Source organism: Micropterus salmoides, unplaced genomic scaffold (genome assembly GCF_014851395.1).
Source record: "Micropterus salmoides isolate LMB-PRFRI ecotype aquatic unplaced genomic scaffold, ASM1485139v1 Ms_hic_scaffold_17, whole genome shotgun sequence".
Lineage (NCBI taxonomy): Eukaryota > Metazoa > Chordata > Actinopteri > Centrarchiformes > Centrarchidae > Micropterus > Micropterus salmoides.
In genome coordinates this window covers 10,048,906-10,061,067 of record NW_024040817.1, presented here as the reverse complement: position 1 = coordinate 10,061,067, position 12,162 = coordinate 10,048,906, and the positions used below count along the sequence as shown (strand labels likewise).

Genomic DNA, 12,162 nt, shown 5'->3' with positions numbered 1-12,162 from the left:
GCAAAAACAAGCACGTAGTTGATGTACTCTGACAGGTCGCAATTGCCCACAAGGATTACATTACAGCCCTGTTTCATTATGGACCAAAAAATGTTGTCCCCATTAGTTACCCTTTAATGCTTTATCTTTTTTATTTTTTATTTAATGCATCATTTTATTGATTTGTGTTTACATGGGTCAAGATGAACTTTGGCTATGTTTTGGTGCAGCAATCTTTGTCCAACATTGCATTTAACAACAACCCGCGTTTGTTCTTTGTTTTTTAACAGGGCTTAATTAGGGGTAAAATTTCAATTTTGTTACATTACAACTTTTGTTACATTAAAAAAAACATTAGAACTCCTTGATGAAGGCAAGATAGAGTTGTACGATGTGTTTAATTTTTATGGACCGAACTGTGAAGAGGGTTCATAATATAACAGGCAAGTCAGGTCTATTTATGGTGGATAACAGAATAAAAAATTAGACACAAAGCAGTTTAAAAGGCTGCTGCAAATCAATGATAACCTACTGTGTTAATTTAAACTGGCTCAGAACACATTTTTTAAGCCTGTAGTTATGGCAGTTGCTCAACATTGTCCTAACCAGTGGATTCAGAAGATATTTCAAAGTACATTATGTGTTTTCCTGTACATGGAGGAGAATTATAGGTGTGGTCCTTCACATATAGCCTCGTCAGACGGGTTATTTAATCTGAATTGAAACAGGGAAGAACCTGTTTTTGACCAAGCAAGAATATAGTTTGCATTTATCTGACATTTACCAGGGATTTCTTTACAGTAAATAAATATATTTTACAAGATGTCTGCCCGTTCTGTACTTTTTAATGTTCCTTCTATGACTCCAGCAGAGGAAACAACACTCCTGGTAATTTACCCTCACTTTTTATGACTCTATTAGCAACTTTCCACTCCCTTTCTGCCCCTCAGTCGTCTTATCACTTTCATGTCCTCTCCCCATATCTCCCCCAGCCTGCCTCTTGTCCTCCCTCTCCACCTCTCAGCCCTTCACTCTGCTTCCCCCCAGCATGGTTGCTCTGCTCTCCACTGATTGAAGGCAACAGCTGCCAAGTCGAAGTGGCTGTTACCTGAACTCTATGGAGGAAAAGCCAAGTAGTTACTGTGTGTGTGTGTGTGTGTGTGTGTGTGTGTGTGTGTGTGTGTGTGTGTGTGTGTGTGTGTGTGTGTGTGTGTGTGTGTGTGTAAATATATATTTATATGTGTGTGTGCCAGAGGATGCCAGCTGCCTCTACACTGGGAAACATGCCACAGTGATGGAGGAAGAGGCAGAATCTGACCTCCTAACCCCCAAGTAACATCCCAGCATCAAAACAGACCTTTTCATTAAGTTTATCCCATGTATTATAAACTGGGTTTTGATTTTTAATCTGTCTAATTAATAACTTGCATTGACAGGATACAGTGGGCAGCTTTAAAACCCATATGGGTGTGATTGTGTTTATTTGAATTCACCAGATAATTCAATTATACCTAATTAAACAGATTACCAAACTTAAAGGAGCAAACCAGCTGACCCTAAAGATAAATAAATAAATTCAATCAAACACTTGTAAATGTAAACGACCAGTAGATTAGGTGTCTTGAAAACAGCAGGAGTTCATCTTTTCAGGGTCTGGGACTCTGTTTGAATGCAAATCTCATTCGGATTTAGGTAATCTTGTCAAGCTGGTGAGTCCAGTATTACCAGTGGGTGGGAGGGCAAGTCCAGTGGGGCCTAAATTTCTTTCTAAATTTCTAAATCAAAATTTCCTTTCTTTTTTAAATTAATGATGAAAATCCACTTACATGAGTGCAGAAAATCACCTGTTTCTATTTGATGTTTACATACTGATCCCCCTGGAAAACATTAAATCAGGATTACATTTATTATATGTCGAGGAAATATTTTGTTTCATAGTCTGTGTTTTGCATGTGTTTTCCCACTCTTCAGGTTAAAATACACCCTGCTTTAACAGAATAGTAAGGTCAATATTAGGCCTATATTTTCCCCTTTTTTGGGTTTGAAACTTCTTGAATGGGTGGTTTTATCTTGCCTGACATACTGCATTTAGTTTTTTCAGTAAAACCTAAAAAATGGGTGGTTTTATCTTGCCTGACATACTGCATTTAGTTTTTTCAATAAAACTTAAAAAAAGATGTCATACTAGCGAGTCACAAACTCAAAAGCACCACGATCTATTGTGTGTGTGCTTTAACACTTCTGGATCATTCATCATTATATTGTCTGTTGTTGTCGTTGTTTTCAGTGCCGAGTTAAAGTGCACAGTCCCTGGTGAGACATCATGCATGTTTCAGGCGGTTCATCCGGTGGCGTGCTGACGTTTTTTGCAGGAATGTGTGTGATTTGCGGGGTCTGCACCGGGGAGGGCGACGGGAAGTCAGGCCGCCTCCCATTCAGTATAAAACCTCCGTGTCCACCCCTTGTCTTCCTCTTTCTGTTACCTGGCTAGGGGCAGCAGCTTTGGCCGTGAAAACCCAGAAACACCGGTAAGTTCAGCTTTGATTCATAAGGTAGCGAAAGGGCAGGATACAGGCCTTTAACTTTTCGTGATGCTTGATGAGCTTCAGCTGTAAATTAAATTTTTTTTCTTCGAGTATTAGAATTTCTTTTATAAGACAAAACTTTGCCATTTCAGTTATGTAACTTCACACAAACCTGTGGATTTCTTATAAAGTAATTAGCGTAAAACGTGAAGGAAAACATTCACTTGTCGTTTGCTAACGTGAATTTATTGTCAGCATTTTTGTGTGTTTTAGCAAGACTCTTAACTTAAACAAAAGCGGTAACGAGGGAGTAGAGAATGTAAGGGGGGTAAGGAACAAAGGGGGCTGCTAAAGCTGTAATCAGAGGATGCTGGGATGGCATTTCTTCTCTCTTATCCATGAAACAACTGTACAGATTATACACCGACAGGTGTTGGGAGTCTGGACAAAATAGCTTCTGAATATATATGGCAGTCTTTGTAACTTTATACGACGTGGCCCATGGAGTAACACGTGTCTCGCCTGGCCTGTAGCCGAGTGAGGCCTAGTAGCCACCGCCTGTTAGCTCAAATGTCGTAGCCTTGTCGTTCAGTAACTATTAAATGTTGTTTTGCTTTAAGTTGATTCAACATGTGATATAGATGTTACCACTTTAAGTTACCTTTCATGAACTATTATCAAAATGTGTTCAAATTTAGCCGGTACCGAAGTGTCATGGTTCAATTAATGTTAGCGTCACATTAGCGCTCTGTAGTTAAACGTTAACGAACGTTGGGCTCATAAGTACGGTGCGGTTTTTAAAAATGAGCGCTGACGGTTATATATATATATATATTTTTTTTTCCCTCATTCGTGACAGAAACTACAACAATGGGAAAGGAGAAGATCCACATCAACATCGTGGTCATTGGCCATGTCGACTCCGGCAAGTCCACCTCCACCGGTCATCTGATCTACAAGTGCGGAGGAATCGACAAGAGAACCATCGAGAAGTTCGAGAAGGAAGCCGCCGAGGTGAGCATTATATTTTCTTATCTTTATAACCGTTGGCGTCAAGAACCAAGATGGCGGCGTCAGCGTGCCTTCCCTGAGCCCTACTGCCCGGCACGAGAATGTGGCAACTGTGTGCGCGCATTCGGGGTGGGGCTTAACGCGAGCGGATAGTGACTGTGCACTAATTTCACTAGAGGCCTCAAGCTGTCCAATACGTATAATACACTATCCTACTGCTGAAATGTTTAAAATCAAAAAGCTAAAGGAATCTTTTTTCAGGGGGGGGATAACTGTCAGTACAGTCAAAAGGAGCCTGAAAGCTGGCTCAATTGTGTTGGCTATTAACTTGATGACCATTTGTTTTAATCTTAATTAAACGGGTTTATTAGTTGTAACAGCGCATGGGTATCTACTATGCATCTTCAATCAAATCCCTGATGCCTCTATCAGCATATTAATGTAAAAATGTCTATTTCCTATTTTTCCATAGATGGGCAAGGGCTCCTTCAAGTACGCCTGGGTGCTGGACAAACTGAAGGCAGAGCGTGAGCGTGGTATCACCATTGACATTGCTCTGTGGAAGTTTGAGACCGCAAAGTACTACGTGACCATCATTGATGCCCCTGGACACAGGGACTTCATCAAGAACATGATCACTGGTACCTCTCAGGTATAGGAACACCTTTAATTCTGCTCTCTACTGACTCTTCGCCTTATACTTTATTATAAAACTCATGCAAGTTTCTATAAAATTCTCCCTTTTTAGGCCGACTGCGCTGTGCTGATTGTTGCTGCTGGTGTTGGTGAGTTCGAGGCTGGTATTTCCAAGAACGGCCAGACCCGTGAGCACGCCCTGCTGGCCTTCACCCTCGGTGTGAAGCAGCTCATCGTTGGCGTCAACAAGATGGACTCTACCGAGCCCCCTTACAGCCAGAAGCGTTTCGAGGAGATCACCAAGGAAGTGAGCACCTACATCAAGAAGATCGGCTACAACCCCGCCACTGTTGCCTTTGTCCCCATCTCTGGGTGGCACGGAGACAACATGCTGGAGACCAGTGACAAGGTGAGGACACTTTTAAACTTTCATTAATCCGATTGTTGAACATGAACCAATTTCCGATGGAGAACATGGACTGAAATCTGACTCCGTCTCTAGATGAGCTGGTTCAAGGGATGGAAGATTGAGCGCAAGGAGGGTAATGCTAACGGAACCACCCTGCTGGAGGCTCTTGATGCCATCCTGCCACCTGCCCGCCCCACCGACAAGCCCCTCCGCCTGCCCCTGCAGGATGTCTACAAAATCGGCGGTAAGAATTGAGTTATTGGTAAAACACTGAATACATTGGAAATGGTCAACACTACTTGTTCCTTGTACTTAAACTGATATTTTTCTCAGGTATTGGAACTGTACCCGTCGGCCGTGTGGAGACTGGTGTCCTGAAGCCCGGTATGGTCGTCACCTTCGCTCCCCCCTGCCTGACCACTGAGGTGAAGTCTGTGGAGATGCACCACGAGTCTCTGCCTGAGGCTGTCCCTGGTGACAACGTTGGCTTCAACATCAAGAACGTGTCCGTCAAGGAAATCCGTCGTGGATACGTGGCTGGCGACAGCAAGAACGACCCACCCAAGGGAGCTGACAACTTCAACGCCCAGGTTTGTATTGTGAATGTAACTCATTATGAAAGACTGGCTTCCAGTTTTCTGGGTAAAGTCTTAATCGAATGGAGTTCTAACTTAAAATGTATCCACAGGTCATCATCCTGAACCACCCCGGCCAGATCAACGCAGGTTACGCACCTGTGCTGGATTGCCACACAGCTCACATTGCCTGCAAGTTCAAGGAGCTCATCGAGAAGATCGACCGTCGTTCTGGCAAGAAGCTTGAGGACCAACCCAAATTTGTCAAGTCTGGAGACGCCGCCATTGTCAACCTGGTTCCACAGAAGCCCATGGTTGTGGAGCCATTCTCCAGCTACCCTCCCCTCGGTATGTGTTATACTTGCAGCCTGAGACTACAGTAAACTTAAATATGCATTGACTCAATAAAATGAGAATATCCAATTAAGTGCGCATGCAGTTACTAACCACTCGCCCCTCTTCTCCAGGTCGTTTTGCCGTGCGTGACATGAGGCAGACAGTGGCTGTCGGCGTCATCAAGGCTGTTGAGACCAAGGAAGTATCCGGAAAGACAACCAAGGCTGCAGAGAAGGCCCAGAAGAAGAAATGAATGGTCGTGCAGGACGTCCAGCAACAAGATGTGTGCCGGCAGCAGCGGGCCACCCCTACCCCCCACCCTGGATCATCTTCTCTGTGGCAGAGCTCTCTATTAAAGGACTGGCTTATGCTGATTAAAACCCATCGCAAAAGTTTTCGCAGGAAAAAAGAACTACGTGGCATTGTCACTTACCTGAATGACATGACGGTGCCTCTTCTCAGTTAAGTTTAAGTTGAAATGGTTTAAAACTGTATCTTGATGTTTAATGCCACAAATTTAATTGGAAAGAAAGCTGCTGGTAACTAATAAAATAAATGTCTTTGAAAAAATTGAAACTGGCTTGTCTTCATCCTTTTACTGTTGCAGTTGGTGCAGATTTTGCCTGTCACAGGCGAGCCTCTGTGTTGCAGCTGTTTTTGACCATCCTATCTGTGTTGGGTGATGCACTTGTCATCCAATCGCCTCGGTAGGAGTTATGCCAACCCAGCCAATGGCACCCCTTATTTTAGTCTGACAGCAGCAAGAGCACGCGCAGCCCTCCCTCCTCCTCTGGTTCAGTATAAAAACTCTGAACAGATCACACTTCTGTCCTTTTTTCCCCCCTCCGCTCTAAATCTGGGGTCTTAGTTGCTGGGCAAAGGTAAGTGAATGTCATCTCCTGTTTTTTTTTAAAATCAAAATCTTAAAGGTGAAATCTTTAAAAAAAAAAATGCATGTTCATGCACAGGAGAAGGGGCTGCATTCAAGGCAGGGGATTTTAAAAAAGGCTCTGTCAGGATACAGAAGACTGCTGTGAAACTAGATAAAATCAGATGCCTTGTATTTAAAAATGTGTTCCCCTTTTTTTTACAGAAAAGGATAAACATGCTAACTCACCTTGTATTTCTATCCAACCCTGTACAGCCATGTGGTCGTCTATTCGGCTTTTGTCTTAATGAGCTTTGATCCACTGGCTTTAACACAACACTGAGTGGGAGCTATTACATTAACTTGAACAATAAATGAGGTGCTAGATTGTTCTTTCTGCCAGTCATGGTGGTCATTTCTACCGTCGTGAACGCGCACCCTTACACCCAAATGCTGGCTGACGTCGTGAGCGCGCTTGCATCAGTTGGTAACATGGCGGCTCTGCGCTCCCGGCGCAACATGGAGGCCGGACAGCCGGTACCGAGCACATGGCGCGTGACTCACTCAGCAGTATTGCCTCTCCAGTGGCGTGCACGAGCATCGAAAAGAGCTTTTCCAATAATGCCAGACATCAAACTAACTAAAACTAACGTTACACCACAGCTGTATTTTACACAGCTGCCAGTCGCGCTTTAACACTTAACGTTCTGTTAACTGTCGCAGTCGTGACGAGGTTGAGAATTACAAAATGTTAATTTACAGGTTAAAACCCTTCTTCTATGTAAGCTGGCTTTCGATTAAATTTGTGTCAAGAGTGTCGTCTGGTGGTCCCTATTGAGCATACTCTATTTAAAAGAGTAACGTTGATGTGAGCCCGACGTATTAAGTCAACATGACCAATGTTAACGTCACTCCCTTTGGTTTATAATTTGATCAGCTAATTTAGCTATCGTTTAGGTAACATTTAAGTCATGACATCGATTGATGTCCCTCTGCGCTCAATCTGTTTGGAGACAAATTTAAGCCTGAGCTATTTAAACATAATTATTACCCATGTTTATAACCAGTAAATCGAAATGGGAAAGGAGAAGATCCACATCAACATCGTGGTCATTGGCCATGTCGACTCCGGCAAGTCCACCACGACCGGCCACCTGATCTACAAGTGCGGAGGAATCGACAAGAGAACCATCGAGAAGTTTGAGAAGGAAGCAGCTGAGGTTGGTCATGGAGGCACCTGAGGAATTCAGTTTTTCATATAAACACACACCACAGGGGGGACACATGTATGAGACCTTGAAGGCAGTGTCATCTCCGGGAAACGGGTGTGGTGGATATTAATTACTTGGTTAAAACTGCCACCTACTGTTGAAAGATGTGTACTGTTCTTTTTAATGCAGACATTTTAGGTAACTAAACATGAAAGTTCACTGTTTCAAGACTTATAGCTACAAAAATAGTGGAATCTGCTTAAAATACATAATACATACAATATACAATAATTGCTTATTATAGACAGTGTTCACATACTTATTTAGCAATTATGAATATAGACACTCATGTTACTAAGGCAAACAATACAAAACATTGATTGGTTTAAATATGTTTTAAATCATTTGTTTGACACAAAATGGAAAAATGAGCCTGATGCTTTTGAAGTAACTACAAAGCAAACATCACAGTAATAAATATTAGACCTACAAAACCAATATATTTTAACACTATAGTAAAGTGAACTGAAAGCAGCTTCAAAAAAGTATAATACCATTAAATAAAAAGCTGTGAATTAAATGCTCTGTCAAATTCTTGAGTGTATTTACTCATTCTGTGATTAGATATTTCATGATCTAAAGTAGGAAACTATTCTAAATTTACATTTCATTCAGACAAAGACCCTTTTTTTTTACACACATGCATTTAGCAATTTGGTATATTTTGTTAATTGGAATAAAAGGGGCTGAACTTGTTTAACTTCCCCAACCTAAGGTATCTAAAATAAAAATATTGATGTGGTAGCAATACTGAAATTCAGGCTAAAGGATTTTTTTTTTTTATTCGCACTGAGCTGTGATTATGAAACCTGATAAATGTGTTAACTACTCCATGTAACGTGATGTAGCCTAACTGTGGTATGTAGAGTGAGCGCCTATTTAGAAACTGATAGATGGGATCATAGAGGACACGGTGGTGGGTGACACTTGGTATTTTTGGGGTTAACAAGCTGATAGGTCTCATCGGTTTCATTAAAATTGGTCCTATAACGTATCCCAAATCCAGCTTTAATTACGAGGACACTCGTAGAGGAAGTTTGCTGTTACAATAAAGAGGCATGATTTTGTTTTATTTTAAAAGTCTCCTCAGTTAAACCTTTATGGCTGATTCATAGCTTTTCTCCCATTGTATTTCCTGCTCTGATTGTGTTGTCTTGACCACAACAGATGGGCAAGGGCTCCTTCAAGTACGCCTGGGTGCTGGACAAACTGAAGGCAGAGCGTGAGCGTGGTATCACCATTGACATTGCTCTGTGGAAGTTTGAGACCGCAAAGTACTACGTGACCATCATTGATGCCCCTGGACACAGGGACTTCATCAAGAACATGATCACTGGTACCTCTCAGGTATAGGAACACCTTTAATTCTGCTCTCTACTGACTCTTCGCCTTATACTTTATTATAAAACTCATGCAAGTTTCTATAAAATTCTCCCTGTTTAGGCCGACTGCGCTGTGCTGATTGTTGCTGCTGGTGTTGGTGAGTTCGAGGCTGGTATTTCCAAGAACGGCCAGACCCGTGAGCACGCCCTGTTGGCCTACACCCTTGGTGTGAAGCAGCTGATCGTTGGCGTCAACAAGATGGACTCTACCGAGCCCCCTTACAGCCAGAAGCGTTTCGAGGAGATCACCAAGGAAGTGAGCACCTACATCAAGAAGATCGGCTACAACCCCGCCACTGTTGCCTTTGTCCCCATCTCTGGGTGGCACGGAGACAACATGCTGGAGGCCAGTGACAAGGTGAGAGACTTATTACATGCTAAGCTCAAGTCGACAATAGTAGTTGTTGTACAGGCGTATTGGTAGGTGGACACCTCTGGATCATACATCTGTGACTCAGGAATATATTATTTCTGATTCTAACTTAATATTTACATAATCCTAGTTATTTTCATTCTCTTAACCCATTACTTTTCCCGTGTTTGTCTCTGTGTTTCTGTATTCTCCATTTCAGATGAGCTGGTTCAAGGGTTGGAAGATCGAGCGTAAGGAGGGCGGTGCCACTGGCACCACCCTGCTGGAGGCTCTGGACTCCATCCTGCCCCCCAGTCGCCCCACTGACAAGCCCCTCCGTCTGCCCTTGCAGGATGTCTACAAGATTGGAGGTAAGGACTGTCAGATGATGTCACCACATAACACGTCAGCTTGAGGAAAAGAAAGTGATGTAATGTCAGTGGAAATGAGCACTCCTTCCTACAAACTGCACCTACGTCACTTTTATTCAGCGGCTCTGTATATATATTCACATCATACTAAATACTACACAATGGTTATGGTTTTTGTATTTATTTGAATGGCCAGGATAATTTGTATTTAATAGTTATCAACAGTTTTACACAAATTTGTCAAAGCAGCCGTCAAGCATGGCAACTGCAAGATGATGATGAGGGAGAGAGATGCGTTCATGTGCAGAGTAGTCAACACGCGTTAGACCCGTTCATATGAGACAGCCGTCACTGTTAGCAGAGACTTCAGTCTGCAATGTAGCAGTACTGGGCTAGATGATGAAAGAAAGTTTTTGTTTTGTGTCTCCACTTCTGTCCATATGCATGCTGACACTCTGTTGCTCGTCCATGTGCGTTCTCCCTCTCTCCCTCCCCCTCTCTCTCTCTCTCTCTGAGGGAGTACGTGAAACATCATTCAGTTAATACTCTGCCAAGCTTCCGTAATTTACAGCAACCTCTCATTAATAGACCTATTTTATAATCAAGAGCTATCACTAAAACATACATACATTATATTGTACAGTGTCACTGTACAGTGACAGTAGTTGCAGCTAACTTGAATACTTCAGATGTGGCTGACTGGACTGAAATCTCTGATGGTCTGTCTGACAAGATGAACCGTGCCCTGACTACTTTGGTTACTTCAATTCACTTGAAAAACTAAACTAAGCTAAATCCCTTCACTATGTTCTCAAGAAATAGAAAAGTTCCAACCTGCTGCAGGCTACATCACTTTGCAGGAAGTATTATAGACTATATGTATTGATAATTAAGGGATAAAGGAAACAGTAAAACCTCCACCCTGCAACAAATACTGATGTTTTTATTAGGCCTGATTTTAGTGGGTGCAGTAGCCTCCTCAGCACCACTTACTTCCCGCTTCCATGCTTTTATGTGAAGGTCAAAATGGCAATCTTACTAGATAGGAACATTTACTTGTCACTTCCAAAGTGTCTGCAGTAGCACAACATAGAATAAAAAACACACAGAGAAATGAACTGCAAGCACTTTTTTTGCCTGATGAAGGTCACCGGGGAAAAAATTCTTCACTTAATTATCATCTCCCATACAAACTAAGCAAACCAAGAAACAGATTTTTAAGGAAATCATTCACAAATCTGCAAATAGATATTCTCACACTGCGAGGAAAAAGAGGTTAAAAAACCTATTTTGCCCGACTTAACGTCTTGTCTACGCGTGCTTGTGCATTGTCGGACATTGTGTAACATGCAGCAGTTCTCTATATAGTGACATTTTATTAGTAGTCTTACTGTAAGATGCAGGGTGAGCCTCCCTCTTGTGCACGATGATCATATATTAAGGCTTCAAGGGCAAAGTAAGCTTTTAAAACATCGCTAGACAGGAAGCACTCCTCTTCCTTCATACACTGATCTGCCTTAACATTACGACCACTGACAGGGGAAGTGAATAACACTCTTTATCTCATGCCTGTCAGTGGGTGGGATATATTAGGCAAGTTAAAATTGTGTCCTCATAGTTAATATGTTAAGCAGAAAAAATGGGCAACTTTGAAAAAAGCCTGATTGTGAAGAGTTTGCAGTGGTCAGTATCTATTAAAAGTGGTCCAAAAAAGGAAAACTGATTAATTTACGACAGGCTTATTGATGCATGTGGGAAGCGAAGGCTGGCCTGTGTGGTCCGCTCCCACAAACAAGTTGATGCTGGTTCTGATAGAAAGGTGTCAGAGCACACAGTGCGTAAACAGTGGAGTGGCAGCTGGTCATAATGGCTGTTCGGTGTATCATTTTATGTCTTAAGACTTTCCAGCTCACTGCCAATCTCCTGTGGTGTCACGGCTCCAACTTGTGTACCAAAGTTGCCAAATATCATGCAAGCATTGAGGCTTCATAACTGTGTGAAGCTGTACATTTATGTATAGACATTAAAATACACTTATGCCCGAATGACATTACTTTAATAGACAGATGAAGCCTCCAAAATCACTTAAGTCGTTAAAACAAATCACGAGGCTGGCAACCATCCCTTTTACTTTCGAGTGTGTACAAAATAAGATGCTAAATAAAGCTAAACCTGAACCACAGCTACAAAATGTCAAAACCAAAAAAAGAGGCACAGTGTCGAGTTGCTCACCTGAATTCCTGAAAGTTGCACAGACAACAGTGACATCAGCTTATAGAAATTGAAGACTCTTGATCGATAGCTACTAAAGGACAAATTCTGGGAGTGGATCCAGACAGCTTTTCGGCTAGTTCAGACAGGCCAATCACAGAAGTGGAACCCGAATATACTGGATCAGTTTACACTTAAACTACACCTGTACCTACATCTGATATACATTAATACAA

At 42.2% G+C, this 12,162-nt stretch overlaps 2 protein-coding genes across 2 annotated transcripts; both read left to right on the top strand.

Moving 5' to 3' along the window:
* The first annotated feature begins 2,443 nt into the window (after positions 1-2,443).
* Positions 2,444-6,047, top strand: LOC119907150 (elongation factor 1-alpha). Its single transcript, XM_038724777.1, has 8 exons — positions 2,444-2,507; positions 3,364-3,518; positions 3,988-4,167; positions 4,264-4,560; positions 4,654-4,804; positions 4,894-5,150; positions 5,249-5,483; positions 5,603-6,047. Exons 2-8 carry the CDS (start codon positions 3,375-3,377, stop codon positions 5,722-5,724), a joined length of 1,386 nt encoding a protein of 461 aa, XP_038580705.1. The 5' UTR covers positions 2,444-2,507; positions 3,364-3,374; the 3' UTR covers positions 5,725-6,047.
* Positions 6,048-6,205: 158 nt separating this feature from the next.
* Positions 6,206-9,774, top strand: LOC119907151 (elongation factor 1-alpha-like). Its single transcript, XM_038724778.1, has 5 exons — positions 6,206-6,352; positions 7,407-7,559; positions 8,778-8,957; positions 9,054-9,350; positions 9,565-9,774. The coding sequence occupies exons 2-5, from the start codon at positions 7,416-7,418 to the stop codon at positions 9,757-9,759; spliced, it is 816 nt and encodes a 271-aa protein (XP_038580706.1). The 5' UTR covers positions 6,206-6,352; positions 7,407-7,415; the 3' UTR covers positions 9,760-9,774.
* Positions 9,775-12,162: the final 2,388 nt, after the last annotated feature.